Source organism: Parambassis ranga, chromosome 2 (genome assembly GCF_900634625.1).
Source record: "Parambassis ranga chromosome 2, fParRan2.1, whole genome shotgun sequence".
Classification (NCBI taxonomy): domain Eukaryota; kingdom Metazoa; phylum Chordata; class Actinopteri; family Ambassidae; genus Parambassis; species Parambassis ranga.
This window is the reverse complement of record NC_041023.1, coordinates 41,040,535-41,068,495: the sequence shown is the minus strand read 5'-3', so window position 1 is coordinate 41,068,495 and position 27,961 is coordinate 41,040,535. Positions and strand designations below refer to the sequence as shown.

General features: G+C 42.9%; 4 protein-coding genes and 1 long non-coding RNA gene across 20 annotated transcripts; all 5 read right to left on the bottom strand.

Moving 5' to 3' along the window:
• Nucleotides 1–4: 4 nt before the first annotated feature.
• Nucleotides 5–14,540, bottom strand: LOC114432350 (OX-2 membrane glycoprotein-like). Of its 13 annotated transcripts, XR_003670245.1 has the most exons (8): nt 14,470–14,537; nt 10,032–10,367; nt 9,653–9,952; nt 9,559–9,594; nt 5,442–5,538; nt 5,323–5,365; nt 5,144–5,241; nt 4,045–4,703 (listed from the first exon to the last, which is right to left on the bottom strand). XR_003670245.1 is itself a non-coding variant. In XM_028400323.1 (7 exons), exons 1-7 carry the CDS (start codon nt 6,710–6,712, stop codon nt 479–481), a joined length of 999 nt encoding a protein of 332 aa, XP_028256124.1. In that variant the 5' UTR covers nt 6,713–7,369; the 3' UTR covers nt 5–478. The 13 variants fall into 13 exon arrangements, 12 of the variants coding, with proteins under 12 accessions (XP_028256124.1, XP_028256123.1, XP_028256125.1 ...); XM_028400323.1 differs by lacking the exons at nt 4,045–4,703; nt 5,144–5,241; nt 5,323–5,365; ... (3 more) ...; nt 10,032–10,367; nt 14,470–14,537 and adding exons at nt 5–602; nt 690–731; nt 808–904; ... (2 more) ...; nt 6,187–6,516; nt 6,643–7,369; XM_028400322.1 differs by lacking the exons at nt 4,045–4,703; nt 5,144–5,241; nt 5,323–5,365; ... (3 more) ...; nt 10,032–10,367; nt 14,470–14,537 and adding exons at nt 5–602; nt 690–731; nt 808–904; ... (2 more) ...; nt 1,556–1,891; nt 6,643–7,369.
• A 1,198-nt stretch (nt 14,541–15,738) lies between these two features.
• Nucleotides 15,739–18,429, bottom strand: LOC114432352 (OX-2 membrane glycoprotein-like). Of its 4 annotated transcripts, none has more exons than XR_003670246.1 (6): nt 18,368–18,429; nt 17,906–18,241; nt 17,418–17,822; nt 17,156–17,252; nt 16,042–17,008; nt 15,739–15,982 (listed from the first exon to the last, which is right to left on the bottom strand). XR_003670246.1 is itself a non-coding variant. In XM_028400338.1 (6 exons), the coding sequence occupies exons 1-6, from the start codon at nt 18,420–18,422 to the stop codon at nt 16,936–16,938; spliced, it is 897 nt and encodes a 298-aa protein (XP_028256139.1). In that variant the 5' UTR covers nt 18,423–18,429; the 3' UTR covers nt 15,739–16,935. The 4 variants fall into 4 exon arrangements, 3 of the variants coding, with proteins under 3 accessions (XP_028256139.1, XP_028256138.1, XP_028256140.1); XM_028400338.1 differs by having other exon boundaries at nt 15,739–17,008; nt 17,418–17,453; nt 17,523–17,822; XM_028400337.1 differs by having other exon boundaries at nt 15,739–17,008.
• Nucleotides 18,430–18,807: 378 nt separating this feature from the next.
• LOC114432361 (OX-2 membrane glycoprotein-like) lies at nt 18,808–22,455 on the bottom strand. Its single transcript, XM_028400351.1, has 7 exons — nt 22,441–22,455; nt 20,877–20,965; nt 20,670–20,759; nt 20,325–20,576; nt 19,952–20,257; nt 19,550–19,640; nt 18,808–19,471 (listed from the first exon to the last, which is right to left on the bottom strand). Exons 2-7 carry the CDS (start codon nt 20,923–20,925, stop codon nt 19,423–19,425), a joined length of 837 nt encoding a protein of 278 aa, XP_028256152.1. The 5' UTR covers nt 20,926–20,965; nt 22,441–22,455; the 3' UTR covers nt 18,808–19,422.
• A 2,634-nt stretch (nt 22,456–25,089) lies between these two features.
• Nucleotides 25,090–25,536, bottom strand: LOC114432404 (uncharacterized). Its single transcript, XR_003670273.1, has 3 exons — nt 25,493–25,536; nt 25,364–25,415; nt 25,090–25,282 (listed from the first exon to the last, which is right to left on the bottom strand). It is a non-coding gene; the product is annotated as an uncharacterized LOC114432404 (long non-coding RNA).
• A 1,222-nt stretch (nt 25,537–26,758) lies between these two features.
• LOC114432377 (uncharacterized) lies at nt 26,759–27,925 on the bottom strand. The gene is made up of 6 exons (XM_028400369.1): nt 27,811–27,925; nt 27,401–27,718; nt 27,206–27,329; nt 27,061–27,112; nt 26,915–26,981; nt 26,759–26,839 (listed from the first exon to the last, which is right to left on the bottom strand). Exons 1-6 carry the CDS (start codon nt 27,881–27,883, stop codon nt 26,814–26,816), a joined length of 660 nt encoding a protein of 219 aa, XP_028256170.1. The 5' UTR covers nt 27,884–27,925; the 3' UTR covers nt 26,759–26,813.
• Between the last annotated feature and the right edge of the window lie 36 nt (nt 27,926–27,961).

Sequence of the window (27,961 nt, the reverse complement as noted above, 5' to 3'; positions counted from 1 at the left end):
GTGTTAGCCGTGATTTAAGACCATTCTGCATAAATACAACAAAATACATTAACAGTATTAACACTTATTCTGAGTACAATGTATAAGACAAACAAAAAGTGTGCAAGGTGAAGTAAGAGAAAGAAAATATAATCATTTCATATCGGCTTATTGAAGTCATTAGTGTCTCTTTTCCTCATCTGGATTATTCTGTGATCCTCTTCTATACACAGTAGGAGCTCTTACCTAAATCTCAGAGCTTATTTTCCACAAGTTACTGTCCATTCTTTACTATTGCACTAATTACAAGTTAAGTGTTGAAATGATTCCCGCAGAGGTCAAAGTCCGTAGAAGCATTTGGCTTAAAGACTAAAAAAAACAAACATTTCCCATTATTGTTTTTAAGTTTAACTTGTTGCTTTGTTAAAAAAAACAAACAAACAGAAAAACAAACAAAAACCATGAATGTCTGTGCTCGTCTCCACTCATCTGTCAATTGTCAGCCATCAAAATTCAGTTTTTTTAAAACATGACTTGGTGGTTGTGGGCTCTCCTGTTCTTCACTCTTTGGAGGTGATCGTTTTCTGAGTTCATTGTTCTCTGTATCTGCAAGTACTTCAATCCTTTAAGTAAAATAGAGACACATCATCCAGAAATGAGGACATGTATACATCAGAGAGACAAGAAGGATGACACAAAGAGTGACTTACACCTCACTGACTTCAGTCATCGATTCAGACCTCTGAAGGTTCCTGTGTGACAGAATGAATGAGTTAGAGGAGCACTAAGACTGTTTTTACACAGATAATGTGTGATTGTTGTAGATACCTGCTCTCTTCTTTCTTTATAAGACGAGCAGCAAGAAGAACAGCACAGATCACCATCACACACAGAGGAGGAATGATGCTCAGCATCCTGATCCTGCCTTTGATAACAAGAAACAATAAGTCATACACACATCAGCTGTGATCAGTGAACAGTCATTAATGTGTGTGATCATTTGAGAGTGTCTGTAGAAGAACTGTTCTGCTGTAGCCCTGTTTGCAGCATTTATAGCAGCAACATGAGGCCATTATCTGCTGTTCAGTACCTGACAGCCCTCTGTCCTCAGATCCTCCATCCAAACCTGAAAAACAAACCCAACAATCAGCCTGACAGACTGATCCTGTGATGTGTGTTTGAAAGAGTTGCTCACCTCCAGCAGACGCCTCAGGAACGCTCTCCAACACCTCTATCTGAGGAGCAGAGAGCACTCGAGCTGCACATCCAACCTGTGCCCCGTTTCTATGGAGACCGGACAGCACAGCTGTGGTGGTGACGGCCACCGTGCCATTGGTGTTGTTGACACTGACGGTGCTGTAGGGTGACAAGTGGAGGTCTGGCTGAGTGACGGTCAGTGTGACAGTGGGAGCAGGTCGACCTGTGGCTGAACAGCTCACGGCTGACTCTGCAGTAGAGTCTGATGCTCTGACGTGGAGAACAGGTGGATGCAGCTCTGCAGAGAGAGAACACACACACACATCAGGAGGAAGCTGCTCTCGCCACAAACAACCATCACCTCAGACTGAAGTCTTACCGTACAGCTGGAGACATGTTCTCCCAGTGAAAGAGCCTTCAGGTGAATTAAACAAACAGTGATAGCAGCCTTCATCCTGCTCCATCACCTCCCTGATAACTATGGAGCAGCTCTGCAGTGCAGCTTCTATGAACTCCACCTTCTCTCTGAATTCTTTATTCACAGCTTTACCAAAGTGTTCATCATAGGAGGCCATATCCACCTCTCCTTCAGGGACCATCCTCTGCCAGGTGACGTGATGGACGACCTTAGACTGTGTGAGGCGACACTGTAAATGAGCCTCTCCTCCTAAAGCTGCCAGCACAGTCTGCTCTGTCTGTATCACAGAGGTCTGACCTGCAGGGAGGGAAACAACACTTACAGTCTGATCTGTGTCTGCTGCTCAACAACAGCATTATCTGCAGCTTCACACTTATATTAATCTATCAACATGTTACAGTCAGCATGAATAGAGACACTCACCTGATGAAATTCCCATCAAGAGAACAGAGACATGCAGCACAGCACACACAGCCATAGTGTTAGTAAGCGCCAAAAGTTAACTGCCAGTACAAACAGTACAAACAGACCATTTCCAGGGGTGTCATCATGAGGACAGCAATGTAAAAAATATCACCTGTAGTAATTAATGCTAATATAACTGCTAAAGCTCACAGAGTTACCAAATAAACAGCTGGTTTGATAAGAGGACACTACTGTGGTCTAAAAAATGTGTTGTTTTTTAAACACATGACTTCTGGTTCTCCCCTATTCACCAAACAGTGGAAGAGTCTCAACAAGTTACTTTCACTTTCATTCACTCTTTGTGTTGCATAGGAAGCTGCGCTCTCTAGTGGCCATGTTGTGCAACAGTTAGGTGTTTAAAAAAAACACCACAAGAAAAGGAAGAAAGAAAAAAGAAGATTTGGATGTAAGTAAAATACACATTTCATTGATGTAGAGTCAGCTCTGCATCCTGTTGGACAGAGTGAATCTTCTTAAAGACAAAAGATCAGCAATAAAAAAGAAAAAAGAAAAATCACATTACAGGCTGATCCAACTTTAGTGGAAGTTCCTCAAGACAAGTCAGAATGAGGCTCAGTAGTGTGTGTGACCTCCACGTGCCTGTATGACCTCCCTACAACGCCTGGGTATGCACCTGATGAGGCGGTTGAAGTTCTCCTGAGGGATCTCATCCCAGACCTGGATTAAAGCATCAGTCAGCTCATGGACAGTCTGTGGTGGATGGAACAAGACATGATGTCCCAGATGTGCCGGATTGGATTCAGGTCTGGGGAACGGGCAGGCCGGTCCATAGCATCAATGCCTTCATCATGCAGGAACTGCTGACACACTTCAGCCACATGAGGCCTAGCATTGTCATCATCAGAACCCAGGGCCCACTGCACCAGCATATGGTCTCACAGTGGGTCTGAGGATCTCATCCTGGTACCTAATGGCAGTCAGGGTACCTCTGGCTAGCACATGGAGGGCTGTGCGGCCTCCAAAGAAATGCCTCCCCACACCATTACTGACCCACCATCAAACCGGTCATGCTGGAGGATGTTACAGGCAGCAGAACATTCTCCACAGGGTCTCCAGACTCTGTCACGTCTGTCACATGTGCTCAGTGTGAACCTGCTCTCATCTGAAGAGCACAGGGCGCCACTGGTGAATCTGCCAATCGCCCTGCACAGTGCTGGGCTGTAAGCACAAGCCCCACTTGTGGACGTCAGCCCCTCATACCACCTCATGGAGTCTGTTTCTGACAGTCTGAGCAGAAACATGCATATCAGTGGACTGCTGCAGGTCATGTTGCAGGGCTCTGGCAGTGCTCCTCCTGCTTCTCCTTGCACAAAGGAGGAGGTATCGGTCCTGCTGCTGGGTTGTTGCCCTCCTACTGCCCCCTCCACGTCTCCTGGTGTACTGGCCTGTCTCCTGGTATCTCCTCCATGTTCTGGACACTGTGCTGACAGACACAGCAAACCTTCTTGTCACAGCTCTCATTGATGTGCCATCCTGGATGAGCTGCACTACCTGAGCAACTTGTGTGGGTTGTAGACAGCGCCTCATGCTACCTCTAGGGGTGAGAGCACTGAAAAAATTCAAAAGTGATCAAACATCAAGCAGAAAGGATGAGAGCAGAGAAATGGTCTGTGGTCAGCACCTGCAGAACCTCTCCTTTATAGAGCTGTCTTTATAACTGCCTCTCATTTCCACATGTTGTCTGTTCCATTTGCACAACAGCAGCTGAAACTGATTCACAATCAGTGTTGATCCTAACTGGACAGGCTGATGTCACAGAAGAGTGACTGACTTGGAGTAACGTTGTGTTCTTTAAGTGTTCCCTTGATTTTTTTGAGCAGTGTAGTTTTGGATGTAATTAAAATACACAATTAATTTATGTAGAGTCAGCTCTGCATCCTGTTGGACAGAGTGAAGCTTCCTAAAGACAAAATATCAGCAATAAGGAAAAGGATAGTTACAGAAAAACTTTATAATGCATCTGATCCAGTGTTAGCTGTGATTTAAGACCATTCTGCATAAATACAACAAAATACATTAACAGTATTAACACTTATTCTGAGTACAATCTGAAATAAAATGTATAAGACAAACAAAGAGTGTGCAAGTGAAGTCATTAGTCATTAGTGTCTCTTCTCCTCATCTGGATTTTTCTGTGATCCTCTTCTATACACAGTAGGAGCTCTTACCTAAATCTCAGAGCTTATTTTCCACAAGTGCTAATTACAAGTTAAGTGTTGAAATGACACATTTACATTCCCGCAGAGGTCAAAGTCCGTAGAAGCATTTGGCTTAAACACAACGAGATCCGACTAAAAAAACAAAACAAATTTTGCCATTTTTTTTTAAAGAAAATAAATACAAAATAGTGCTCCACACGCAAAGAATTTATACAGTTCAACTTGTCGCCTCTCGTTGTTTACATCCTCTGGTATGAATGATCTCTCCAGGTGAAAAAAAACAGAAAAACAAACAAAAATGATAAATGTCTGTCTGAGCTCGTCTCTACTCATCTGTCAAACATGTCATCTGTCAGCCATCAAAATTCTGTTTCCTTACAGCCTGGCTTGATGGTTCTTTCCTCTTTAGGGTAGGTGCTAGTTTTCTGAGTTCCTTGTTCTCTGTGGCGGCAGGTTCTTCAATCCTTTAAATAAAATGGAGACACATCATCCAGAAATGAGGACCTGTACCAGCTCTGCTATGATTGGAGCTGATGGAGCCACCTGATTGGTTCAAACTTAAGTAACACAATCCATATTTCTGTAGCTCGAGGAGACATTTTAGTGAAAGTGTATTCATAAAACGTCACGAGTACTGTAACTACAAACACTGTACAAATGTAGTGGAGTACAAAGTACAGCTAACAGCTGCCAAATGTAATGGAGTAAACACTTTAAAGTGTGCTCTATTATTTTTACTTAAGTGCAGTAAAAAAAAATACAAATGCTTCAAGTATAAAAATATAAAAAACCTGATGACGCTCTAAGAATTTTTCTACTTGTTTGTGTTCTGAATGATCCATGAATGTCTCTGTCCTCGTCTCTACTCATCTGTCAAATATTGATCAAACCTCAGTTTTCTTACAGCCTGAATTTGATGGTTCTGGGCTCTACTGTTCTTTCCTCTTTGGAGGTGATCGTTTTCTGAGTTCAATGTTCTCTGTGGCGGCAGCTTCTTCAATCCTGTAGATAAAATGCAGACACATCATCCAGAAATGAGGACATGGAGGGAGATAAGAATGGTGGCATAAAAGAGTGACTTACGTCTCACTGACTTCAGTCATCGATTCAGACCTCTGTAGGCTTCCTGTGTGACAGAATGAATGAGTTAGAGGAGCACTAAGACAGTTTTTACACAGATAATGTGTGAACGTTGTAGATACCTGCTCTATTCTTTCTTTATAAGACGAGCAGCATAAAGAACAGCACAGATCACCATAACAAACAGAGGAGGAATGATGATCAGCATCCTGATCCTGCCTTTGATAACAAGAAACAATAAGTCATACACACATCAGCTGTGATCAGTGAACAGTCATTAATGTGTGTGATCATTTGAGAGTGTCTGTAGAAGAACTGTTCTGCTGTAGCCCTGTTTGCAGCATTTATAGCAGCAACATGAGGCCATTATCTGCTGTTCAGTACCTGACAGCCCTCTGTCCTCAGATCCTTCATCCAAACCTGAAAAACAAACCCAACAATCAGCCTGACAGACTGATCCTGTGATGTGTGTTTGAAAGAGTTGCTCACCTCCAGCAGACGCCTCAGGAACGCTCTCCAACACCTCTATCTGAGGAGCAGAGAGCACTCGAGCTGCACATCCAACCTGTGCCCCGTTTCTATGGAGACCTGACAGCACAGCTGTGGTGGTGACGGTCACCGTGCCGTTGGTGTTGTTGACACTGACGGTGCTGTAGGGTGACAAGTGGAGGTCTGGCTGAGTGACGGTCAGTGTGACAGTGGGAGCAGGTCGACCTGTGGCTGAACAGCTCACAGCTGACTCTGCAGTAGAGTTTGATGCTCTGACGTGGAGAACAGGTGGATGCAGCTCTGCAGAGAGAGAACACACACACACATCAGGAGGAAGCTGCTCTCACAAACAACCATCACCTCAGACTGAAGTCTTACCGTACAGCTGGAGACATGTTCTCCCAGTGAAAGAGCCTTCAGGTGAATTAAACAAACAGTGATAGCAGCCTTCATCCTGCTCCATCACCTCCCTGATAACTATGGAGCAGCTCTGCAGTGCAGTGAATCTAAACTTCATTCTGTCTCTATAGTCAGGATTCACAGATTGACCATAGATTTTGTGAAAGGAAGCCAAGTACATGTTTGGTGGAATTTTCAGCCATGACACTTGTTGGACGACCTTAGACTGTGTGAGGCGACACTTTAAATGAGCCTCTCCTCCTAAAGCTGCCAGCACAGTCGGCTCTGTCTGTATCACAGAGGTCTGACCTGCAGGGAGGGAAACAACACTTGCAGTCTGATCTGTGTCTGCTGCTCAACAACAGCATTATCTGCAGCTTCACACTTATATTAATCTATCAACATGTTACAGTCAGCATGAATAGAGACACTCACCTGATGAAATTCCCATTAAGAGAAAAGAGACATGCAGCACAGCACACACAGCCATAGTGATAGTCACCATAATGACCTCCAAACTAAGCCGTCACCACAAACAGATCATCAGGGGTGTCATCATAAAAAGTAACCTGTAGTAATGAATGCCTTCACAGAGATATCCTACAAACAGCTGGATTCATAAGAGGACGCTACTGTGGTCTAAATGTTTTTTTAAACACATGACCTGTTTGTTCCTGTTGACCAAACTGAACAAGTCTCAACAAGTTTTTCTTCCATTGACCCTATCCATATGCAGGCGCCATAGTAGGCATGTTGCGCAACGGTTGGGTGTGTCCAACAAAACCAAGAAAAAATAGTTATAAAATTGTTAGGTTTAGTTCTGTCGGACCCAGAAGCAAGGCTCTGGACCTGGTAGGTTTAGAAGATTGAATCAGATAGTCACACAAAAGTAAGTTCAATAGACCGATGTTGATGGAGGGTTAGGCGGAGTGACGTAGCTGGCAGGATGGAGCAGCACACGGATTTCCGGGTGAGGTCCAAAAGGCAGAGAACACGAGTCAAAGGACTGCACAACAAACTGGTTACTGTTCCGTAAGGCACCAGCGGCGAGGGAGGCATCCCTTAATGCGGACCATCCAGCGTCGAAGTGAAAATACGCTCAGACGTGGAAGGAGTGAGAAGCGGAAGGTGCAGGTGTGCTGTGCCTCCAGGAAACTACGCCCAGCCAGCCTAACAGAAGGAGATCCTCCCACAAATGAGGGCAGCGAAGCACAAAGCACATATATTTTTGACTCTTATACCAACACAACCCCATCCGTATGTTTCCTGTGAATCAATGACACAATAAGAAAAATGTAGAAATAATTGATTTAATATTGAACAGCCAAAACTGAACTGTCACCACAAACAGATCATTTCCAGGGGGTTATGATGAGGACAGCAAAGTATAAATTCGTCAGCCTAATAGAATATCTGCTTTACTCATTTTTGGCCAAATTGACATAGGCAGATATGCTATTAGGCTGCCCCAATATGTTACACCAGGATTCACTGAATGTCCAATAAACCGCTGATTTAATCAACTTTGACTATGGAGTGTCAAAGATTCTTTATTGAACATGACAGCTGATTGGACCTGATTCAACAAACAAGTGGAACGCTCTCACAAGTTCAGTTTGTCAGCAGGAGCAGCAGTAACACTCATTTTGTCAAAGACATGAAGAGGAGACACTTGTGTCACTGAACACAGTTTTATTAAAAAATCATGCAGTCAAAACAGCAACAGACAGTTTCCAGGGGTGCCATCATCAGGACAGCAAAGTAAAAACATATGGTGATTAATACCTCAATAAGTTAGACCAGGATTCACTGAATGTCCAATAAACAGCTGATTTAATCAACTTTTACTATGGTGGTCTAGAAGATTCTTGATAGAACATGACTCCTGATTGGAGCTGATTCAACAGTGGAACCCTCTAACAAGTTCAGTTTGTCAGCAGGAGCAGCAGTAACACTCATTTTATCAAACAGAGACATGAAGAAGACATTTGATGTCAGTTACACACGTCTGTAGTGAACACAGTTTTTTTAAAAAATCATGCAATCAAAAAATCTCCCATCATGGTTCAGGTATAAAAATATAAAAAACACTAAAAAACACAAAAATGTAAACAAGTTCAACTTGATGTCGCTCTAAGAGTTTTTCTACGTATTGGATTTTGTTCTGAATGATCCATGTAGGCAGCACTGAAGCTTGCTACTTTAAATTTAGTGAAAGTATTAAAAGTAAACATATAGTAAACCCCTGCCAGCAGCTCTGTTCTTTAAGGCTGATAGAATGCTCTGGTGTATCCATGAATTGTTTTTTGGGCCCTCTAAATTCAAACACATCCTTTAAATATGCTCACTGGTGGCTCAGTTCAGTGGAGGATGACTCTGGACCCATGTTCAATGGTCAGATTAGCTGCAGAGGACTGGAGGCCAGAGACAGTCTATCTACTGCTGCCAGACACCAGCTCTGCTATGATTGGAGCTGATGGAGCCACCTGATTGGTTCAAACTTAAGTAACACAATCCATATTTCTGTAGCTCGAGGAGACATTTTAGTGAAAGTGTATTCATAAAGTGTTATGATTACTGTAACTACAAATACTGTACAAATGTAGTGGAGTACAAAGTACAGCTAACAGCTGCCAAATGTAATGGAGTAAACACTTTAAAGTGTGCTCTATTATTTTATATTTATTTTTATATATATTTTTATTTGAGTGCAGTAAAAAAATATAAAAAAGCTGATGACGCTCTTAGAATTTTTCTACTTGTTTGTGTTCTGAATGATCCATGAATGTCTCTGTCTTTGTCTCTACTCATCTGTCAAATATTGATCAAACCTCAGTTTTCTTACAGCCTAGATTGATGGTTCTGGGCTCTACTGTTCTTTCCTCTTTGGAGGTGTTCGTTTTCTGAGTTCATTGTTCTCTGTGACGGCAGGTTGTTCAATCCTGTAAATAAAATGCAGACACATCATCCAGAAATGAGGACATGTATACATCAGAGAGACAAGAATGATGACATAAAACAGTGACTTAATGAGTTAGAGGAGCACTAAGACCGTTTTTACACAGATAATGTGTGAACGTCGTAGATACCTGCTCCCTTCTTTCTTTTTAAGACAAGCAGCAAGAAGAACAGCACAGATCACCATCACACACAGAGGAGAAATGATGATCAGCATCCTGATCCTGCCTTTGATAACAAGAAACAATAAGTCATACACACATCAGCTGTGATCAGTGAACAGTCATTAATGTGTGTGATCATTTGAGAGTGTCTGTAGAAGAACTGTTCTGCTGTAGCCCTGTTTGCAGCATTTATAGCAGCAACATGAGGCCATTATCTGCTGTTCAGTACCTGACAGCCCTCTGTCCTCAGATCCTTCATCCAAACCTGAAAAACAATCAGCCTGACACTGATCCTGTGATGTGTGTTTGAAAGAGTTGCTCACCTCCAGCAGACGCCTCAGGAACGCTCTCCAACACCTCTATCTGAGGAGCAGAGAGCACTCGAGCTGCACATCCAACCTGTGCCCCGTTTCTATGGAGACCTGACAGCACAGCTGTGGTGGTGACGGTCACCGTGCCGTTGGTGTTGTTGACATTGACGGTGCTGTAGGGTGACAAGTGGAGGTCTGGCTGTGTGACGGTCAGTGTGACAGTGGGAGCAGGTCGACCTGTGGCTGAACAGCTCACGGCTGACTCTGCAGTAGAGTCTGATGCTCTGACGTGGAGAACAGGTGGATGCAGCTCTGCAGAGAGAACACACACACACATCAGGAGGAAGCTGCTCTCACCACAAACAACCATCACCTCAGACTGAAGTCTTACCGTACAGCTGGAGACATGTTCTCCCAGTGAAAGAGCCTTCAGGTGAATTAAACAAACAGTGATAGCAGCCTTCATCCTGCTCCATCACCTCCCTGATAACTATGGAGCAGCTCTGCAGTGCAGCTTCTATGAACTCCACCCTCTCTGTGAATTCTTTATTCACAGCTTTACCAAAGTGTTCATCATAGGAGGCCATATCCACCTCTCCTTCGGGGCTGATCCTCTGCCAGGTGACATGATGGACGACCTTAGACTGTGTGAGGCGACACTGTAAATGAGCCTCTCCTCCTAAAGCTGCCAGCACAGTCTGCTCTGTCTGTATCACAGAGGTCTGACCTGCAGGGAGGGAAACAACACTTACAGTCTGATCTGTGTCTGCTGCTCAACAACAGCATTATCTGCAGCTTCACACTTATATTAATCTATCAACATGTTACATGAATAGAGACACTCACCTGATGAAATTCCCATCAAGAGAACAGAGACATGCAGCACAGCACACACAGCCATAGTGTTAGTAACCGCCAAAAGTTAACTGCCAGTACAAACAGTACAAACAGACCATTTCCAGGGGTGTCATCATGAGGACAGCATGTAAAAAATATCACCTGTAGTAATTAATGCTAATATAACTGCTAAAGCTCACAGAGTTACCAAATAAACAGCTGGTTTGATAAGAGGACACTACTGTGGTCTAACAAATGTGTTGTTTTTAAACACATGACTTCTGGTTCTCCCCTATTCACCAAACAGTGGAACAGTCTCAACAAGTTACTTTCACGCTGCTTCTTTGTGTTGCATAAAAATACAGGAAGCTGCGGTCTCTAGTGGCCATGTGCAACAGTTAGGCGTTTAAAAAAAAACACCACAAGAAAAGGAAGAAAGAAAAAAGATTTGGATGTAAATACAAAATAAAAAAATACACATTTCATTGATGTAGAGTCAGCTCTGCATCCTGTTGGACAGAGTGAAGCTTCTTAAAGACAAAATATCAGCAATAAGGAAAAGGATAGTTACAGAAGGGAACACTAAAATAACACCGCCTAGATCTCATTGAATGAAATATTCCAGCTGAAAATCTTCATTCATTACATAGTGGAATATGTTAAGAACAAAATAACATAAAAATGATCATTAGAAATCAAAAATCTTTACCCATGGAGGTCTGGATTTGGAACCATACTCAAAATGAAAGTGGAAAATCACATTACAGGCTGATCCAACTTTAGTGGAAGTTCCTCAAGACAAGTCAGAATGAGGCTCAGTAGTGTGTGTGGCCTCCACGTGCCTGTATGACCTCCCTACAACGCCTGGGCATGTTCCTGATGAGGCGGTTGAAATTCTCCTCAGGGATCTCGTCCCAGACCTGGATTAAAGCATCAGTCAGCTCCTGGACAGTCTGTGGTGGATGGAACGAGACATGATGTCCCAGATGTGCTGGATTGGATTCAGGTCTGGGGAACGGGCAGGCCAGTCCATAGCATCAATGCCTTTATCATGCAGGAACTGCTGACACACTTCAGCCACATGAGGCTGAGCATTGTCATCATCAGAACCCAGGGCCCACTGCACCAGCATATGGTCTCACAAGGGGTCTTAGGATCTCATCCTGGTACCTAATGGCAGTCTGGGTACCTCTGGCTAGCACATGGAGGGCTGTGCGACCTCCAAAGAAATGCCTCCCCACACCATTACTGACCCACCACCAAACCGGTCATGCTGGAGGATGTTACAGGCAGCAGAACGTTCTCCACAGGGTCTCCAGACTCTGTCACGTCTGTCACATGTGCTCAGTGTGGACCTGCTCTCATCTGAAGAGCACAGGGCGCCACTGGTGAATCTGCCAATCGCCCTGCACAGTGCTGGGCTGTAAGCACAAGCCCCACTTGTGGACGTCAGCCCCTCATACCACCGTCATGGAGTCTGTTTCTGACAGTCTGAGCAGAAACATGCGTATCAGTGGACTGCTGCAGGTCATGTTGCAGGGCTCTGGCAGTGCTCCTCCTGCTCCTCCTTGCACAAAGAAGGAGGTAGCGGTCCTGCTGCTGGGTTGTTGCCCTCCTACTGCCCCCTCCACGTCTCCTGGTGTACTGGCCTGTCTCCTGGTGTCTCCTCCATGCTCTGGACACTGTGCTGACAGACACAGCAAACCTTCTTGTCACAGCTCTCATTGATGTGCCATCCTGGATGAGCTGCACTACCTGAGCAACTTGTGTGGGTTGTAGACACTGCCTCATGCTACCTCTAGGGGTGAGAGCACTGACAAAATGCAAAAGTGATCAAACATGAGGCAGAACGGATGCGAGCAGAGAAATGGTCTGTGGTCAGCACCTGCAGAACCTCTCCTTTATAGGGCTTGTCTTTATAACTGCCTCTCATTTCCACCTGTTGTCTGTTCCATTTGCACAACAGCAGCTGAAACTGATTCACAATCAGTGTTGATCCTAACTGGACAGGCTGATTTCACACAAGTGTGACTGACTTGGAGTAACGTTGTGTTCTTTAAGTGTTCCCTTGATATTTTTGAGCAGTGTAGTTTTGGATGTAAGTAAAATACACAATTAATTAATGTAGAGTCAGCTCTGCATCCTGTTGGACAGAGTGAAGCTTCCTAAAGACAAAATATCAGCAATAAGGAAAAGGATAGTTACAGAAAAACTTTATAATGCATCTGATCCAGTGTTAGCCGTGATTTAAGACCATTCTGCATAAATACAACAAAATACATTAACAGTATTAACACTTATTCTGAGTACAATGTATAAGACAAACAAAAAGTGTGCAAGGTGAAGTAAGAGAAAGAAAATATAATAATTTCATATCGGCTTATTGAAGTCATTAGTGCCTCTTTCCTCATCTGGATTTTTCTGTGATCCTCTTCTATACACAGTAGGAGCTCTTACCTAAATCTCAGAGCTTATTTTCCACAAGTTACTGTCCATTCTTTACTATTGCACTAATTACAAGTTAAGCGTTGAAATGATTCCCGCAGAGGTCAAAGTCCGTAGAAGCATTTGGCTTAAACACAAAGAGATCCGACTAAACAAAACAAACATTTCCCATTATTTTTTTTAAGTTTAACTTGTTGCTTTGTTAAAAAAAAACAAACAAACAGAAAAACAAACAAAAACCATGAATGTCTGTGCTCGTCTCCACTCATCTGTCAATTGTCAGCCATCAAAATTCAGTTTTTTTAAAACATGACTTGGTGGTCCTGGGCTCTCCTGTTCTTCACTCTTTGGAGGTGATCGTTTTCTGAGTTCATTGTTCTCTGTATCTGCAAGTACTTCAATCCTTTAAGTAAAATAGAGACACATCATCCAGAAATGAGGACCTGTATACATCAGAGAGACAAGAAGGATGACACAAAGAGTGACTTACATCTCACTGACTTACATCTCATTTGAGAGTGTCTGTAGAAGAACTGTTCTGCTGTAGCCCTGTTTGCAGCATTTATAGCAGCAACATGAGGCCATTATCTGCTGTTCAGTACCTGACAGCCCTCTGTCCTCAGATCCTTCATCCAAACCTGAAAAACAAACCCAACAATCAGCCTGACAGACTGATCCTGTGATGTGTGTTTGAAAGAGTTGCTCACCTCCAGCAGACGCCTCAGGAACGCTCTCCAACACCTCTATCTGAGGAGCAGAGAGCACTCGAGCTGCACATCCAACCTGTGCCCCGTGTCTATGGAGACCTGACAGCACAGCTGTGGTGGTGACGGCCACCGTGCCGTTGGTGTTGTTGACACTGACGGTGCTGTAGGGTGACAGGTGGAGGTCTGGCTGAGTGACGGTCAGTGTGACAGTGGGAGCAGGTCGACCTGTGGCTGAACAGCTCACGATTGACTCTGCAGTAGAGTCTGATGCTCTGACGTGGAGAACAGGTGGATGCAGCTCTGCAGAGAGAGAACACACACACACATCAGGAGGAAGCTGCTCTCACAAACAACCATCACCTCAGACTGAAGTCTTACCGTACAGCTGGAGACATGTTCTCCCAGTGAAAGAGCCTTCAGGTGAATTAAACAAACAGTAATAGCAGCCTTCATCCTGCTCCATCACCTCCCTGATAACTATGGAGCAGCTCTGCAGTGCAGCTTCTATGAACTCCACCCTCTCTGTGAATTCTTTATTCACAGCTTTACCAAAGTGTTCATCATAGGAGGCCATATCCACCTCTCCTTCGGGCCTGATCCTCTGCCAGGTGACGTGATAGACGACCTTAGACTGTGTGAGGCGACACTTTAAATGAGCCTCTCCTCCTAAAGCTGCCAGCACAGTCGGCTCTGTCTGTATCACAGAGGTCTGACCTGCAGGGAGGGAAACAACACTTACAGTCTGATCTGTGTCTGCTGCTCAACAACAGCATTATCTGCAGCTTCACACTTTTATTAATCTATCAACATGTTACAGTCAGCATGAATAGAGACACTCACCTGATGAAATTCCCATTAAGAGAACAGAGGCATGCAGCACAGCACACACAGCCATAGTGATAGTAACCATAATGGCCTCCAAACTAAGCCGTCACCACAAACAGATCATTAGGGGTGTCATCATAAAAAAGTAACCTGTAGTAATGAATGCCTTCACAGAGATATCCTACAAGAAGCTGGATTCATAAGAGGACACTACTATGGTCTAAATATGTTTTTTTAAGCACATGTCCTGTTTGTTCCTGTTGACCAAACTGAACAAGTCTCAACAAGTTTTTCTTCCATTGACCCTGACAGAGTACATTTGTGTCTCATATAAATACAGGGGTGCAGGTGCCATAGTTGGCATGTTGCGCAACGGTTGTGTCCAACAAAACCAAGAAAAAATAGTTACAAAATTGTTAGGTTTAGTTCTGTCGGACCCAGAAGCAAGGCTCTGGACCTGGTAGGTTTAGATTGAATCAGATAGTCACACAAAGGTAAGTTCAATAGACCGATGTTGATGGAGGGTCAGGCGGAGTGACGTGGCTGGCAGGCTGGAGCAGCACACGGATTTCCAGGTGAGGTCCAAAAGGCAGAGAACACGAGTCAAAGGACTGCACAACAAACTGGTTACTGTTCCGTAAGGCACCAGCGGCGAGAGAGGCATCCCTTAATGCGGACCATCCAGCGTCGAAGTGAAAATACGCTCAGACGTGGAAGGAGTGAGAAGCGGAAGGTGCAGGTGTGCTGTGCCTCCAGGAAACTACGCCCAGCCAGCCTAACAGAAGGAGATCCTCCCACAAAGGAGGGCAGCGAAGCACAAAGCACATATATTTTTGACTCTTATACCAACACAACCCCATCCGTATGTTTCCTGTGAATCAATGACACAATAAGAAAAATGTAGAAATAATTGATTTAATATTGAACAGCCAAAACTGAACTGTCACCACAAACAGATCATTTCCAGGGGGTTATGATGAGGACAGCAAAGTATAAATTCGTCAGCCTAATAGAATATCTGCTTCACTCATTTTTGGGCCAAATTGACATAGGCAAATATGCTATTAGGCTGCCCCAATATGTTACATCAGGATTCACTGAATGTCCAATAAACCGCTGATTTAATCAACTTTGACTATGGTGGTCTCAAAGATTCTTTATTGAACATGACAGCTGATTGGACCTGAGTCAACAAAAAAGTTGAACGCTCTCACAAGTTCAGTTTGTCAGCAGGAGGAGCAGTAACACTCATTTTGTCAAAGACATGAAGAGGAGACACTTGTGTCACTGAACACAGTTTTATTAAAAAATCATGCAGTCAAAACAGCAACAGACTGTTTCCAGAGGTGCCATCATCAGGACAGCAACGTAAAAACATATGGTGATTAATACCTCAATAAGTTAGATCAGGATTCGCTGAATGTCCAATAAACAGCTGATTTAATCAACTTTTACTATGGTGGTCTCAAAGATTCTTTATTGAACATGACTGCTGATTGGACCTGATTCAACAAAAAAGTTGAACACTCTCTCAAGTTCAGTTTGTCAGCAGGAGCAGCAGTAACACTCGTTTTATCAAACAGAGACATGAAGAAGACATTTGATGTCAGTCACACACGTCTGTAGTGAACACGTTTTTTTTTAAAAATCATGCAATCAAAAAATCTCCCATCATGGTTCAAGTATAAAAATATAAAAAACACTAAAACACACAAAAATGTAAACAAGTTCAACTTGATGTCGCTCTAAGAGTTTTTCTACGTATTGGATTTTGTTCTGAATGATCCATGTAGGCAGCACTGAAGCTTGCTACTTTAAATGTAGTTAAAGTATTAAAAGTAAACATATAGTAAACCCCTGCCAGCAGCTCTGTTCTTTAAGGCTGATAGAATGCTCTGGTGTATCCATGAATCGTTTTTTGGGCCCTCTAAATTCAAACACATCCTTTAAATATGCTCACTGGTGGCTCAGTTCAGTGGAGGATGACTCTGGATCCATGTTCAATGGTCAGATTAGCTGCAGAGGACTGGAGGCCAGAGACAGTCTATCTACTGCTGCCAGACACCAGCTCTGCTATGATTGGAGCTGATGGAGCCACCTGATTGGTTCAAACTTAAGTAACACAATCCATATTTCTGTAGCTCGAGGAGACATTTTAGTGAAAGTGTATTCATAAAGTGTTATGATTACTGTAACTACAAATACTGTACAAATGTAGTGGAGTACAAAGTACAGCTAACAGCTGCCAAATGTAATGGAGTAAACACTTTAAAGTGTGCTCTATTATTTTATATTTATTTTTATATATATTTTTATTTGAGTGCAGTAAAAAAATATAAAAAAGCTGATGACGCTCTTAGAATTTTTTTACTTGTTTGTGTTCTGAATGATCCATGAATGTCTCTGTCTTTGTCTCTACTCATCTGTCAAATATTGATCAAACCTCAGTTTTCTTACAGCCTAGATTGATGGTTCTGGGCTCTACTGTTCTTTCGTCTTTGGAGGTGTTCGTTTTCTGAGTTCATTGTTCTCTGTGGCGGCAGGTTGTTCAATCCTGTAAATAAAATGCAGACACATCATCCAGAAATGAGGACATGTATACATCAGAGAGACAAGAATGATGACATAAAACAGTGACTTAATGAGTTAGAGGAGCACTAAGACAGTTTTTACACAGATAATGTGTGAACGTTGTAGATACCTGCTCTCTTCTTTCTTTATAAGACGAGCAGCAAGAAGAACAGCACAGATCACCATCACACACAGGGGAGAAATGATGATCAGCATCCTGATCCTGCCTTTGATAACAAGAAACAATAAGTCATACACACATCAGCTGTGATCAGTGAACGGTCATCAATGTGTGTGATCATTTGAGAGTGTCTGTAGAAGAACTGTTCTGCTGTAGCCCTGTTTGCAGCATTTATAGCAGCAACATGAGGCCATTATCTGCTGTTCAGTACCTGACAGCCCTCTGTCCTCAGATCCTTCATCCAAACCTGAAAAACAAACCCAACAATCAGCCTGACAGACTGATCCTGTGATGTGTGTTTGAAAGAGTTGCTCACCTCCAGCAGACGCCTCAGGAACGCTCTCCAACACTTCTATCTGAGGAGCAGAGAGCACTCGAGCTGCACATCCAACCTGTGCCCCGTTTCTATGGAGACCTGACAGCACAGCTGTGGTGGTGACGGTCACTGTGCCGTTGGTGTTGTTGACACCGAGGGTGCTGTAGTGTGAGAAGTGGAGGTCTGGCTGAGTGACGGTCAGTGTGACAGTGGGAGCAGGTCGACCTGTGGCTGAACAGCTCACGGCTGACTCTGCAGTAGAGTCTGATGCTCTGACGTGGAGAACAGGTGGATGCAGCTCTGCAGAGAGAGAACACACACACACACATCAGGAGGAAGCTGCTCTCGCCACAAACAACCATCACCTCAGACTGAAGTCTTACCGTACAGCTGGAGACATGTTCTCCCAGTGAAAGAGCCTTCAGGTGAATTAAACAAACAGTGATAGCAGCCTTCATCCTGCTCCATCACCTCCCTGATAACTATGGAGCAGCTCTGCAGTGCAGCTTCTATGAACTCCACCTTCTCTCTGAATTCTTTATTCACAGCTTTACCAAAGTGTTCATCATAGGAGGCCATATCCACCTCTCCTTCGGGGCCGATCCTCTGCCAGGTGACGTGATGGACGACCTTAGACTGTGTGAGGCGACACTGTAAATGAGCCTCTCCTCCTAAAGCTGCCAGCACAGTCTGCTCTGTCTGTATCACAGAGGTCTGACCTGCAGGGAGGGAAACAACACTTACAGTCTGATCTGTGTCTGCTGCTCAACAACAGCATTATCTGCAGCTTCACACTTATATTAATCTATCAACATGTTACAGTCAGCATGAATAGAGACACTCACCTGATGAAATTCCCATTAAGAGAACAGAGACATGCAGCACAGCACACACAGCCATAGTGTTAGTAACCGCCAAAAGTTAACTGCCAGTACAAACAGACCATTTCCAGGGGTGTCATCATGAGGACAGCAATGAAAAAATGTCATCTGTAGTAATTAATGCTAATATAACTGATGAAGCTCACAGAGTTACCAAATAAACAGCTGGTTTGATAAGAGGACACTACTGTGGTCTAAAAAATGTGTTGTTTATTAAACACACGACTCCTGGTTCTCCCCTATTCACCAAACAGTGGAACAGTCTCAACAAGTTACTTTCACTTTCATTCACGCTGCTTCTTTGTGCTGCATAAACATACAGGAAGCTGCGGCCTCTAGTGGCCATGTTGTGCAACAGTTGGCTGTGTCCAACAAAACCACCAAAAGAAAAGTAAAAGAAAAGATTTGGATGTAAATAAAATACACATTTAATTAATATGGATGAAGAGTGAATCATAATTACAGACAAAATCTTAGCAGTGAAAAAAAACAATAAATAAATAAAATCTTTATGTTGACTTTGCTGTGAGCAGAGAACGATCCTGAAAGTCAAACAGATTGCTTTACCAGACACGATACCTACAGGTTAAACCACACAACACAAAATACTTTACTGTAATTAGCTCATCATAAATAAATAAATGTGTCTGTATGAAACAGGCCAATTCCTACTAAACACATTGACTATGCTCTGCGATAAATAACACAGCCAGACCACACAAAGGTGCAAAGTGCATCTAAAGGCCAAATAATTTGAAGACAAAGTTACCATCATTCCTCTCATTGAGGTAATTTGTGTCTCCTTTCCCCTACATGTACAGTAGATGGAGCTCTTGGATATGTTGATCTCATAAATATATATTTAATTGCACTAAAGACTAGATAACTGCTGAAATCACATATTTATCATCTCACTGAGGTCGAAGTCTGAAGGGTGTACAAGGCTTTAGATTGAAGTTCTACTGAGTTAAAGTGCATTGACAATAAAATACTATGAAACAATCACAACAATGTTCTATTTACACAGGGTCTGATGCAGTTTTTGAGAATCTTGTGTTTTCCTTTAACCTGCCAGAAAGAGGGAAAAACACTTATTAGTACACTCCATTGATAATCTGTGGATCATGTTGTAATCTCTGATCTCACCTTTTCCAAACAGCCACTCCAAAAATGCAGGAAACAAAGATTATAGAAATGATGATCACTGATGCAACCCAGGCAGTAGACTGTCCTTTCCCTAGAGGGACAGTTCACGTTAATCAAGGTGGGAAATTTCCACGGTTGCTTTCTAATATGTGAAGTGACAACTTCTCTAATCTGTGTACTGTTAATCAGCTGAGTTTACTGTACAGGGATGAGGGATTTTCTTCAATGTGAAACTTAGAGAAGTGAAACCAAAGCAGGTTTTATCTTCCCAGCCCAGCTGATTCACTGATCGTCACTGTGTTGGGTTTATGCCCAGAATATTTTACTAATGTCTCACAAGTATCACAGTAAGATAAGAAAGCATTTAAAGCTACAGCACTACTGCTCCTTCCTGGTCCTCACCTTCATGCAATGGCAAATGGATCCTCTCCTGCCTCCGTCTGTCTGTCCCACTGTTCAGCAGACAGTCCACATGTCCCGTCCAGTCTGAGGGGACTCGGAGGGTGATGTTGCGGCTGCTGGTGACTGTGTGGTCTCTGTGTTTGTCTGCTGCAGTCGGTGCTTCATCTATTAACGTGGCCCCGGTTGAATAGTCCCAGTCAATGGTGGGAGCCGGTCGTCCTGTGGCGGAGCAGCTGAACACCACCTCTCTATGGTGCTTCTCGTGTCCACTGCTGATCACATGACCCGAGGTCACATTTGATATTCCTTTCCGGAGAAGAGAAACTGAGTGCTTTGCATTTTAATTTTCAGTTTTAAGTTTGCAGTCATTTACCTTTGACTGTGAGGCACATCTGCTTTCTTTTGGATCCGTCCGGATACACATTGAACGCACAAATATAACAGCTTTCATCCTCCCAGGTCACGTTTTTCAGGGTGATGGACGTGGAGTTCAGAGACTCCTCCGTGAAGAGGACTTTCCCTCGATAAGGCTCGTTCACCTGCTGTCCAAAGCGCTTGCTGTAGGTCGCCAAGTTCTCTAAGAAGTTGTCCTGGAAAAGCCTCTGCCAGGTGACCTGCTGCACACCTGCCAGGACGCACACACACACACACACACACACACAGTCAGCTACTTCAGCAGAGCTGTTCAATTATTAACCAACACCAGCTGCTTCCTCACCTGCAGGGTTTTCCAGCACGCACCTGAACTCCGCATCCTTACCATACATAACTGTCTCAGGTCCATGTCCACTGAGTTGTGACAGTGAGACTAAAAAAAACAGTAAAATATGATCATATTGGCTTTTAAACCAGTTTTAAATAGAAACATCTTCCCTCTTTAAGCAGTGAAACACCGCTAACATCAAGTGTCTCCTGTGTCTCTTACCTTTGAGGAGTAAACAAATGATGAACAGGCTCTGCAGCATTTTCTTCATGGTGTACAGCCGAGAATGCTCTCAGCTTTGACTCAGCTGGCTTTTAAAGCAAGTGTAAAAATGAAACTGAAAGAAGGAGGTATTCCCCCCCCCCCCCCCCCCCCCCCCGGTGTGCTGAACGCAGCTGTTTGTTGTCACACATAAGCCTGTAGTTATATATAATAATAGTAATCAATATAAATGTGGCGCCATGCAGTCTGAACACAGGAAGTCACTTTAAATCCTTATCAGTTTTAGCCATGTGCAGGTGTGTGCAGTGGAAATAAAAATGAAAGAAAAAAAAGCATACATAATAATAATTATAATCATAATAATTATAATATATAATAATTATTATTACTATTATTATTATTATTATTATTATTATTATTATTATTATTATTATTATTATTATTATTATTATTATTATTATTATTATATAATATCCTTTATACAGCTGACTTGTTGGAGCCTTGACTTCCTGTAAAATGTACATTTTGTAATTATCAACATATTCTACAGTGTTTACAACAACAGTAGTAACTTCCAGTAGGAGGGAAAAATAAAAAGTCCCTTTGTTTACTTGTGGTAAAATGTGTTTTCATTATTAACAACGCCCTCTTCCCCATGATCACATGATGTTTTCACATATATGTGAAGTGAGGTCGGGACTTGTGTCGGGTAAGTCCACCCTCCCCCTGGTGAGGGGGCAGTATGTCGAGAACATTTCATAACATTTCATGTTAATAATGATGTCACATTTGGTTGCAGTGACGCATTACATTACATTGAACTGTGTAACCCGGAAGGGGGCATTTCCTGCATTCCTCACTGGTACCGGTAGAGATTATATAAAATGTCTTTCATATAAACTGCTTTTCTGTAATTAGAGGACAAATGACGTGTTATTTACAAACAGCAGGGTTTCACTTCCTTGTTGTCAATTGGCGGGAAGAACCTAGCTCCTGGTGTAAGAAGGAAATTATTCACCCCAAAGGAAAAAATATTCTAAATTTAAGAATCATTTGGACTTGATGCATGAACTCAGTTCCATTTTTACTTATTTACTGATCTATTATCTGATGGATTACAGTATGCAAGGTGCTTTTATTTGGGAAATAAATTATAGCAGGGAAGTACCTGTCCTACCTGTAAACATGTCATTTTAAACCAGAACATGATACAAGCAGCTTGTGGCTCAGCAGGACTGTTCTGGTTGCACTTCTCACATTTTCAAGGCTACCAGTCATTAAGACGTCACAGTTTTCTTTTGATCCGAGGTGTGAACTGGCCTACTCACTTTCTGTGTAACTTCCAGTATTAACAGGTCATACAGAGCTCTCTCATATCTGCATAAACTTCGAGGAATCCGTCATCCCATGTGTAAAAAACCTGCCATGATGTCACTCTACATTTTAGCATGTCGTTATCAAAGAATCCAAAATGCTCTTGCTGACTCATTCCCCTTAAATCCCCTTATTTCTGCTGACAGCAATAAACCTTAAACTTTGTGTTTCTGCATGAAGCTCTACTCACCAAAGGTCTTTGCCCTCTTCCTTCCTTCCTTCCTCGTGATGAAATGAAAACTGCCTGCATCAGGCTTCATTGACCACACCTGTACCACCCAGGTGATCCCTGTACTGCTTTAGCCTGGGGCTAAATGTCCTTTATCATTTATTATTATTATTTTCTGCACATACAAATACAGAGTTTACAAAATAACGTGGTAAATGTATCATAAAATCATGATAACAGCCATCAACAGAGTAAAAATCAACCTGAAGTTACACTTAACTTAGTACAAACGGTGGCATTAGTGCCACCTGGTGGACAAAAAGACCAACTACACCATTCTCTACAACCTGTGCCCCCTCTGGTGAATCATTACAGAACACCTAAAGCCACCTTAGCAGTTGCATAGAGTCCACTCTCTGTCCGGGTGAAGGTGCTGTACGCCTCAGTGTCAGCAGGCTCCTGCATTATAACACAGAACAGTCAATAAAATCAAATAAAGATAAAGCTGTGAGGTCCTGTCTGGACGTCTGCTCTTAAACACAGCTACACCAGTCAAAACGTGATAAACGCTTGTTCCTGCAGAAGGGCTGCAGCCTTCACCAGCTAAATCACAGAGAAGGACAACACAGTATTTTAAGGCAGCTGTGTATTGCATGAGGCGGGCATCAGCACTTTTAAAGTAAGCAATCGTCACTCTGGCTCACCTTCCCACAGCATGTCCACACCAGCAGCTTCAGAGTGAAACCTCACACTCAAAAAGAAGTGCATCAACAGCTGCTACCTGCTAATACAGGCTCTGCAGCAGCAGCAGCACAACACATTATAATCCCTCTATATTTACACACTCGCATGCAACGTGTGTATACGTGGGTATCAGAGTGTGAGAATGCTCATAATGATGTATGTGTGGTCGTGGTGTGGTTTCCTCCTGGATACACATACAGTACAGTCACTCAGCCACACAGAGGCCTAGTTGCTTCATGCACACACACACACACACACACACTTTAACAGACAGATTTACGTGTGTTTAGAAAAATGTGACATTCTGTGTTAAAAACTTAGAAGATACTTTTTTATATTTGCATGATATCATCAGGTTTACACAAAGGAGCAAATCTCTCAGTCAGAAGGGTTAAAACACTTTTGTTTCACTAGCTGAGCTGATCCAGACATCTCGAAGAGCGTTTCTACATTTCAGTCTCGAGGTTTTTGCAGCTTCCATCCACTTCCTGGTTCCACGGCACCGTCAGCGTGCTGCAGTTTGAATGTGACCAGGTGTCAATTGGAGGACGACCTGAGTAGACGTAATATGTGGACTGCTGAAGGCTCATCGATAAATCGTCTTCATCCTAGAAAATTAAATTAAATTAAATTAAATGCACAGTGTTTTAAAGGCCTAATCTGTATTTATATATATATATGATTCAGTCCTGGACTCACCAGATAGTCTGGAGTGTCATGCGCAGATCCTTCTGATTCAGGACAACTTGTGAAGAGAGGGGAGATCACAGTAAGTGCAACATGCTCCCTCCACCCCCCAAAAATTAACTACAAAACAAGCGTAACAGCCACTTACCAGCAACAGTTTAACATGTAGCAAAGCACCCCAAGTCCCATAAATAAAAGGGAAACCCCCGCTTTTAGGACAGTATATGAGCGGGACATTTCTGTTGATCATGAATAAATCAAGTTATTAAATAAAACACACATCACACTGATATTAAAACAAATAAATGGGCTCACCGTCCGCAGTGAGATGCAGATAGGTGATGTATGTTCCAGCAGGAGATGATGAACACTCACAGGTGTAGTTCCCACTGTCCTCTGGGGTTAAATTGATCAGATGGAGGTAAAGCGTCTGATTCTCCATCATGAGCGTGAACCTGGGGTCACAGCCATGTTCAAAGCCCTCTTCATATCGATATGTCAGGCGACACAGCTCTCCTCTCTCTGTGCTGATGTCACACACAATCAGTGTGATCACACTCTGTGTGTCGTTGGTGCAAATCCGAATGACGTCTTCCTTCTCAACTGTCTTCACCAAAGTCACTGCAAATCAGATAATTGATCAATATAAGATACAAGAACGTGTCCTTCTTAAAAAACAACATCATTACCGTCATGATCACAGCACACACATGGTGACAGGAGCAGGAAGAAACACAGTCTCCACACAGACATACTGATCAGGACTGCAGGTGACAGTGTGGTGAAAGCAGGAAGACTGACACCTTCATGTCCTACTTTATAAACGGAAGTAAGAGTAAAAGCTCAAGTGAAGACCTGAAAGCATCAGAGTGTACTGATAAAATCAGAGGACAGACTTACACAAGCTGTCTTCAGAAATCTGGATCCTGACTTCAATCAGTGACGATCAAAGGCTGAAAACAGCTGGAAGGTGTTTCTTTGTTGGCAAAAAAATGTGAAGCATTATGAGAGTATTTATATTTTATTGGAGAAAGATAAATAAATGTTCACGACTCATCCTGCACTCTTAATATTTTCATGAGTCTTTGTGTCCCTCTTCCTCCTCAAGTGACCCAGATGCTGAGTAGGCAGGCCTGCAGGTCATTGACCAATAAGGAAGGTCTGACAGGAAACCCTGCTCGCTCTTTCACGTGCAGTAAATGACAAACTGTGTGCTGCAGACCAAAGTTAGGTGTGGGTGAGGACAGGAAGTGTGTGCTGCTCACACACCTCAGCTGCTGCCTCAAACAACTGTAGGTGTGAAGAGCGGATGACAAAAAATAAGAGAGAATTACAGATGAGCGGAGGAGCCAGCAGCCCCTCTGCAGCTGGATGAATAAAGTGCATTCTCCTTCTGCATGAAGACGCTGTACGGGCCGATGTCCTCCACGTCCTGCAGGAGAAGCTTTATGAACTTAACTTAACTTTCAAAATAAAATGACAACAACAAAAAATGAAAATAAAAAAGTATTACCGTGTTCAGTGTCGTGTTCTGGGGACTGCTCACAGGTTGTGTTTGTCTTCTTCTGCAGGGTGAATGAAAATCTTTAAAGACAGGTCATCACAAACACACAGGTTCTACTGAGGTTTATGAATCTCTTACCCACGATGCACCTGTCTGCAGATAAATCCCACCACAATAATTCCAGTTATCACCACAAATGCAGTCGCTCCAATCAAACCCATAAAGAGTGGTGCTTTTGGAGACACAGGGCTGCCTTCTTCTTCTGTTGCTTCACCCCCTTTAATGCACACAGAAAATTTGTATTAATAACAATTTTACACAAAAAAATGACCAAGTATTCAGTATTCAAGTATTCAGCTGGATAGACGCCATCAGGCTCATCTAAGTCTGTAATGATTCTGGACCACAAAATGGCGCAGCTAATGTTAGCTCGGTAAATCAGACACAATCAGTCACATGTTTCCAGGTGCTTTGTTAGAAATTTACAGCACATAGACATGATTTAAGATGATTTTCCAACAAATTATTGACATAAAACATTCTGTAAATACTCACAGGAAAAATAACCACAAGCACACAAAATGACCCGTTATAGATTAGTCTTTTACCTTCTACTGTGATGTTGATATGGAGAATGTGTGCTCCTCCTTGATATGAACACACACAGCTGTAGTTCCCACTGTCCTCTGGTGTTAGATTGATCAGGTGGAGGAACACAGTCTGATTCTTAATCAGTGTGAACCTGGAGTCACATCCAGTTGAAGAGTTGAAGCCTTGGTTAAGTTTAAACTGCAGACGACACTCCTCTCTGCTGCTCCTCTCTGTTCTAATCTTACATATTACAAATGTGATATTTGTGTTATTGTCACACAGAGGAGTGATGTCTGGATCTTTACTGATGCTTTTAAAGAGCACCTCCCGCCTCGCTGCAACACAAACATTGATAAATGATCAATCGTAAGTCAAATGTTACAGAGAAACATCAGCTGCTGACAAAGAAGCCATCTTCATACAGTACCTTCACTGTGGGTACAAAGGTTTGGCATCAGAAGTAGAACAAGACACAGTTTCCATCCAGCCATATTGGTCATCTGAACAACAGCACATCTGCAGCCGACTGTGTTACAGCACAAGACCTGCCCACCTCTTTGTTCAAACCAAAACCTCAGCTTCTCAGCTATCACCCAGCTGAGAGGGCCTCTACAAAGGAAGTGGACCACTTTCCCGCTTCTGCTTTCATGTCAACACTGAAGATTTAAAAAAAAAAAAAAGGACAAATCAAGTAGACATGCCGGCTCTTGTGTCGACATGAGTGTTCAAAAGACCTGAGGCGGCTGCTGTAAAGAAGTCAGGAGGCTGAGGAGGACAGGCTGGCATGGCAGCATGGCTGATGAGTGAATGAAGGGAGGCTGATGGGAAGGAGGCTCTGTCCACAAGGAATGATCCTTCCTATTGACATCTAGGATGATAGGGCTGTGCAGGCAGCTAACATCAAAAAGACATGAGTCAAGTTTATGTTTGAATATTGAATTTATTGTTGAATTTATTGCAGTACTTTACAGTATTGTACAGCTGAATAAAGCCTGCTCTCTCTCTGCATTAACATGCTGTCAGTGCTTTCTGCTCCCTGGAGAAAAAGAGAGACAAACACACAGTTTAACATCACGTCTTTCACAGCAGACAGAAGAAGAACAAACACAACACACCATGTACAGCACTGCTGTGGTTGAATAGCTGCTCTTGGTTTCCGGCTGTTTTCTGTTGGGCAGACGACACAGAAAAAAAAGACAGCTTAACTTTTCTCAGCTTGTATCCCATGAAGATGAAGTATTATCATGATCACTTTGTTACCTCTGGATCATTTTCCTGTAGATGCAGTGAAGGACGACTGCAGCAGTACCAATGAATGTCATCACTGCAGATACAGCATTGAAGGAAGATGTCGCTGCAGAATCAATGGCGTCTTCTTCACCACCTTAAATCAGATCATATAAATAAGACAGGTCTGGTTTTTAAATAAACACATCACATTTATTAATCTTTTACCTTCTACTGTGATGCTGAGATAAAGAGTGTGTATTCCTCCTTGATATGAACACACACAGGTGTAGTTCCCACTGTCCTCTGGTGTTAGATTGATCAGGTGGAGGAACACAGTCTGATTGTTCATCAGTGTGAACCTGGAGTCACATCCAGTTGAAGAGTTGAAGCCATGGTTAAGTTTAAACTGCAGACGACACTCCTCTCTGCTGCTCCTCTCTGTTCTAATCTTACACACTACAAATGGAATATTTGTTTTATTGTCACACAGAGGAGTGATGTCTGGATCTTTACTGATGCTTTTAAAGAGCACCTCCCGACTCGCTGCAACACAAACATTGATAAATGATCAATCGTTAGTCAAATGTTACAGAGAAACCTCAGCTGCTGACAAAGAAGCCATCTTCATACAGTACCTTCACTGTGGGTACAAAGGTTTGGCATCAGAAGTAGAACGAGACACAGTTTCCATCCAGCCATATTGGTCATCTGAACAACAGCACATCTGCAGCCGACTGTGTTACAGCACAAGACCTGCCCACCTCTTTGTTCAAACCAAAACCTCAG

What these genes read in the sequence shown, in the direction of transcription:
- LOC114432377 (XM_028400369.1), bottom strand. Translation starts at nt 27,883, where the DNA reads ATGACCAATATGGCTGGATGGAAACTGTGTCTCGTTCTACTTCTGATG. An exon ending in CCTTTGTACCCACAGTGAAG is followed by an intron (nt 27,719 to 27,810) that starts GTACTGTATGAA and finishes TTTGTGTTGCAG; the next exon opens with CGAGTCGGGAGGTGCTCTTT. An exon ending in TACAGGAAAATGATCCAGAG is followed by an intron (nt 27,113 to 27,205) that starts GTAACAAAGTGA and finishes TCTGCCCAACAG; the next exon opens with AAAACAGCCGGAAACCAAGA.
- LOC114432350 (XM_028400322.1), bottom strand. Translation starts at nt 6,712, where the DNA reads ATGGTGACTATCACTATGGCTGTGTGTGCTGTGCTGCATGTCTCTTTT. An exon ending in CTTAATGGGAATTTCATCAG is followed by an intron (nt 1,892 to 6,642) that starts GTGAGTGTCTCT and finishes CCCTCCCTGCAG; the next exon opens with GTCAGACCTCTGTGATACAG. An exon ending in ATAAAGAAAGAAGAGAGCAG is followed by an intron (nt 732 to 807) that starts GTATCTACAACA and finishes TCTGTCACACAG; the next exon opens with GAACCTTCAGAGGTCTGAAT.
- LOC114432361 (XM_028400351.1), bottom strand. Translation starts at nt 20,925, where the DNA reads ATGAAGAAAATGCTGCAGAGCCTGTTCATCATTTGTTTACTCCTCAAA. An exon ending in CATTTGTTTACTCCTCAAAG is followed by an intron (nt 20,760 to 20,876) that starts GTAAGAGACACA and finishes TGTTTTTTTTAG; the next exon opens with TCTCACTGTCACAACTCAGT. An exon ending in CCATTTGCCATTGCATGAAG is followed by an intron (nt 19,641 to 19,951) that starts GTGAGGACCAGG and finishes CTGTCCCTCTAG; the next exon opens with GGAAAGGACAGTCTACTGCC.
- LOC114432352 (XM_028400337.1), bottom strand. Translation starts at nt 18,422, where the DNA reads ATGGCTGTGTGTGCTGTGCTGCATGTCTCTGTTCTCTTAATGGGAATT. An exon ending in CTTAATGGGAATTTCATCAG is followed by an intron (nt 18,242 to 18,367) that starts GTGAGTGTCTCT and finishes CCCTCCCTGCAG; the next exon opens with GTCAGACCTCTGTGATACAG. An exon ending in ATAAAGAAAGAAGAGAGCAG is followed by an intron (nt 17,009 to 17,155) that starts GTATCTACAACG and finishes TTTTATTTACAG; the next exon opens with GATTGAACAACCTGCCGCCA.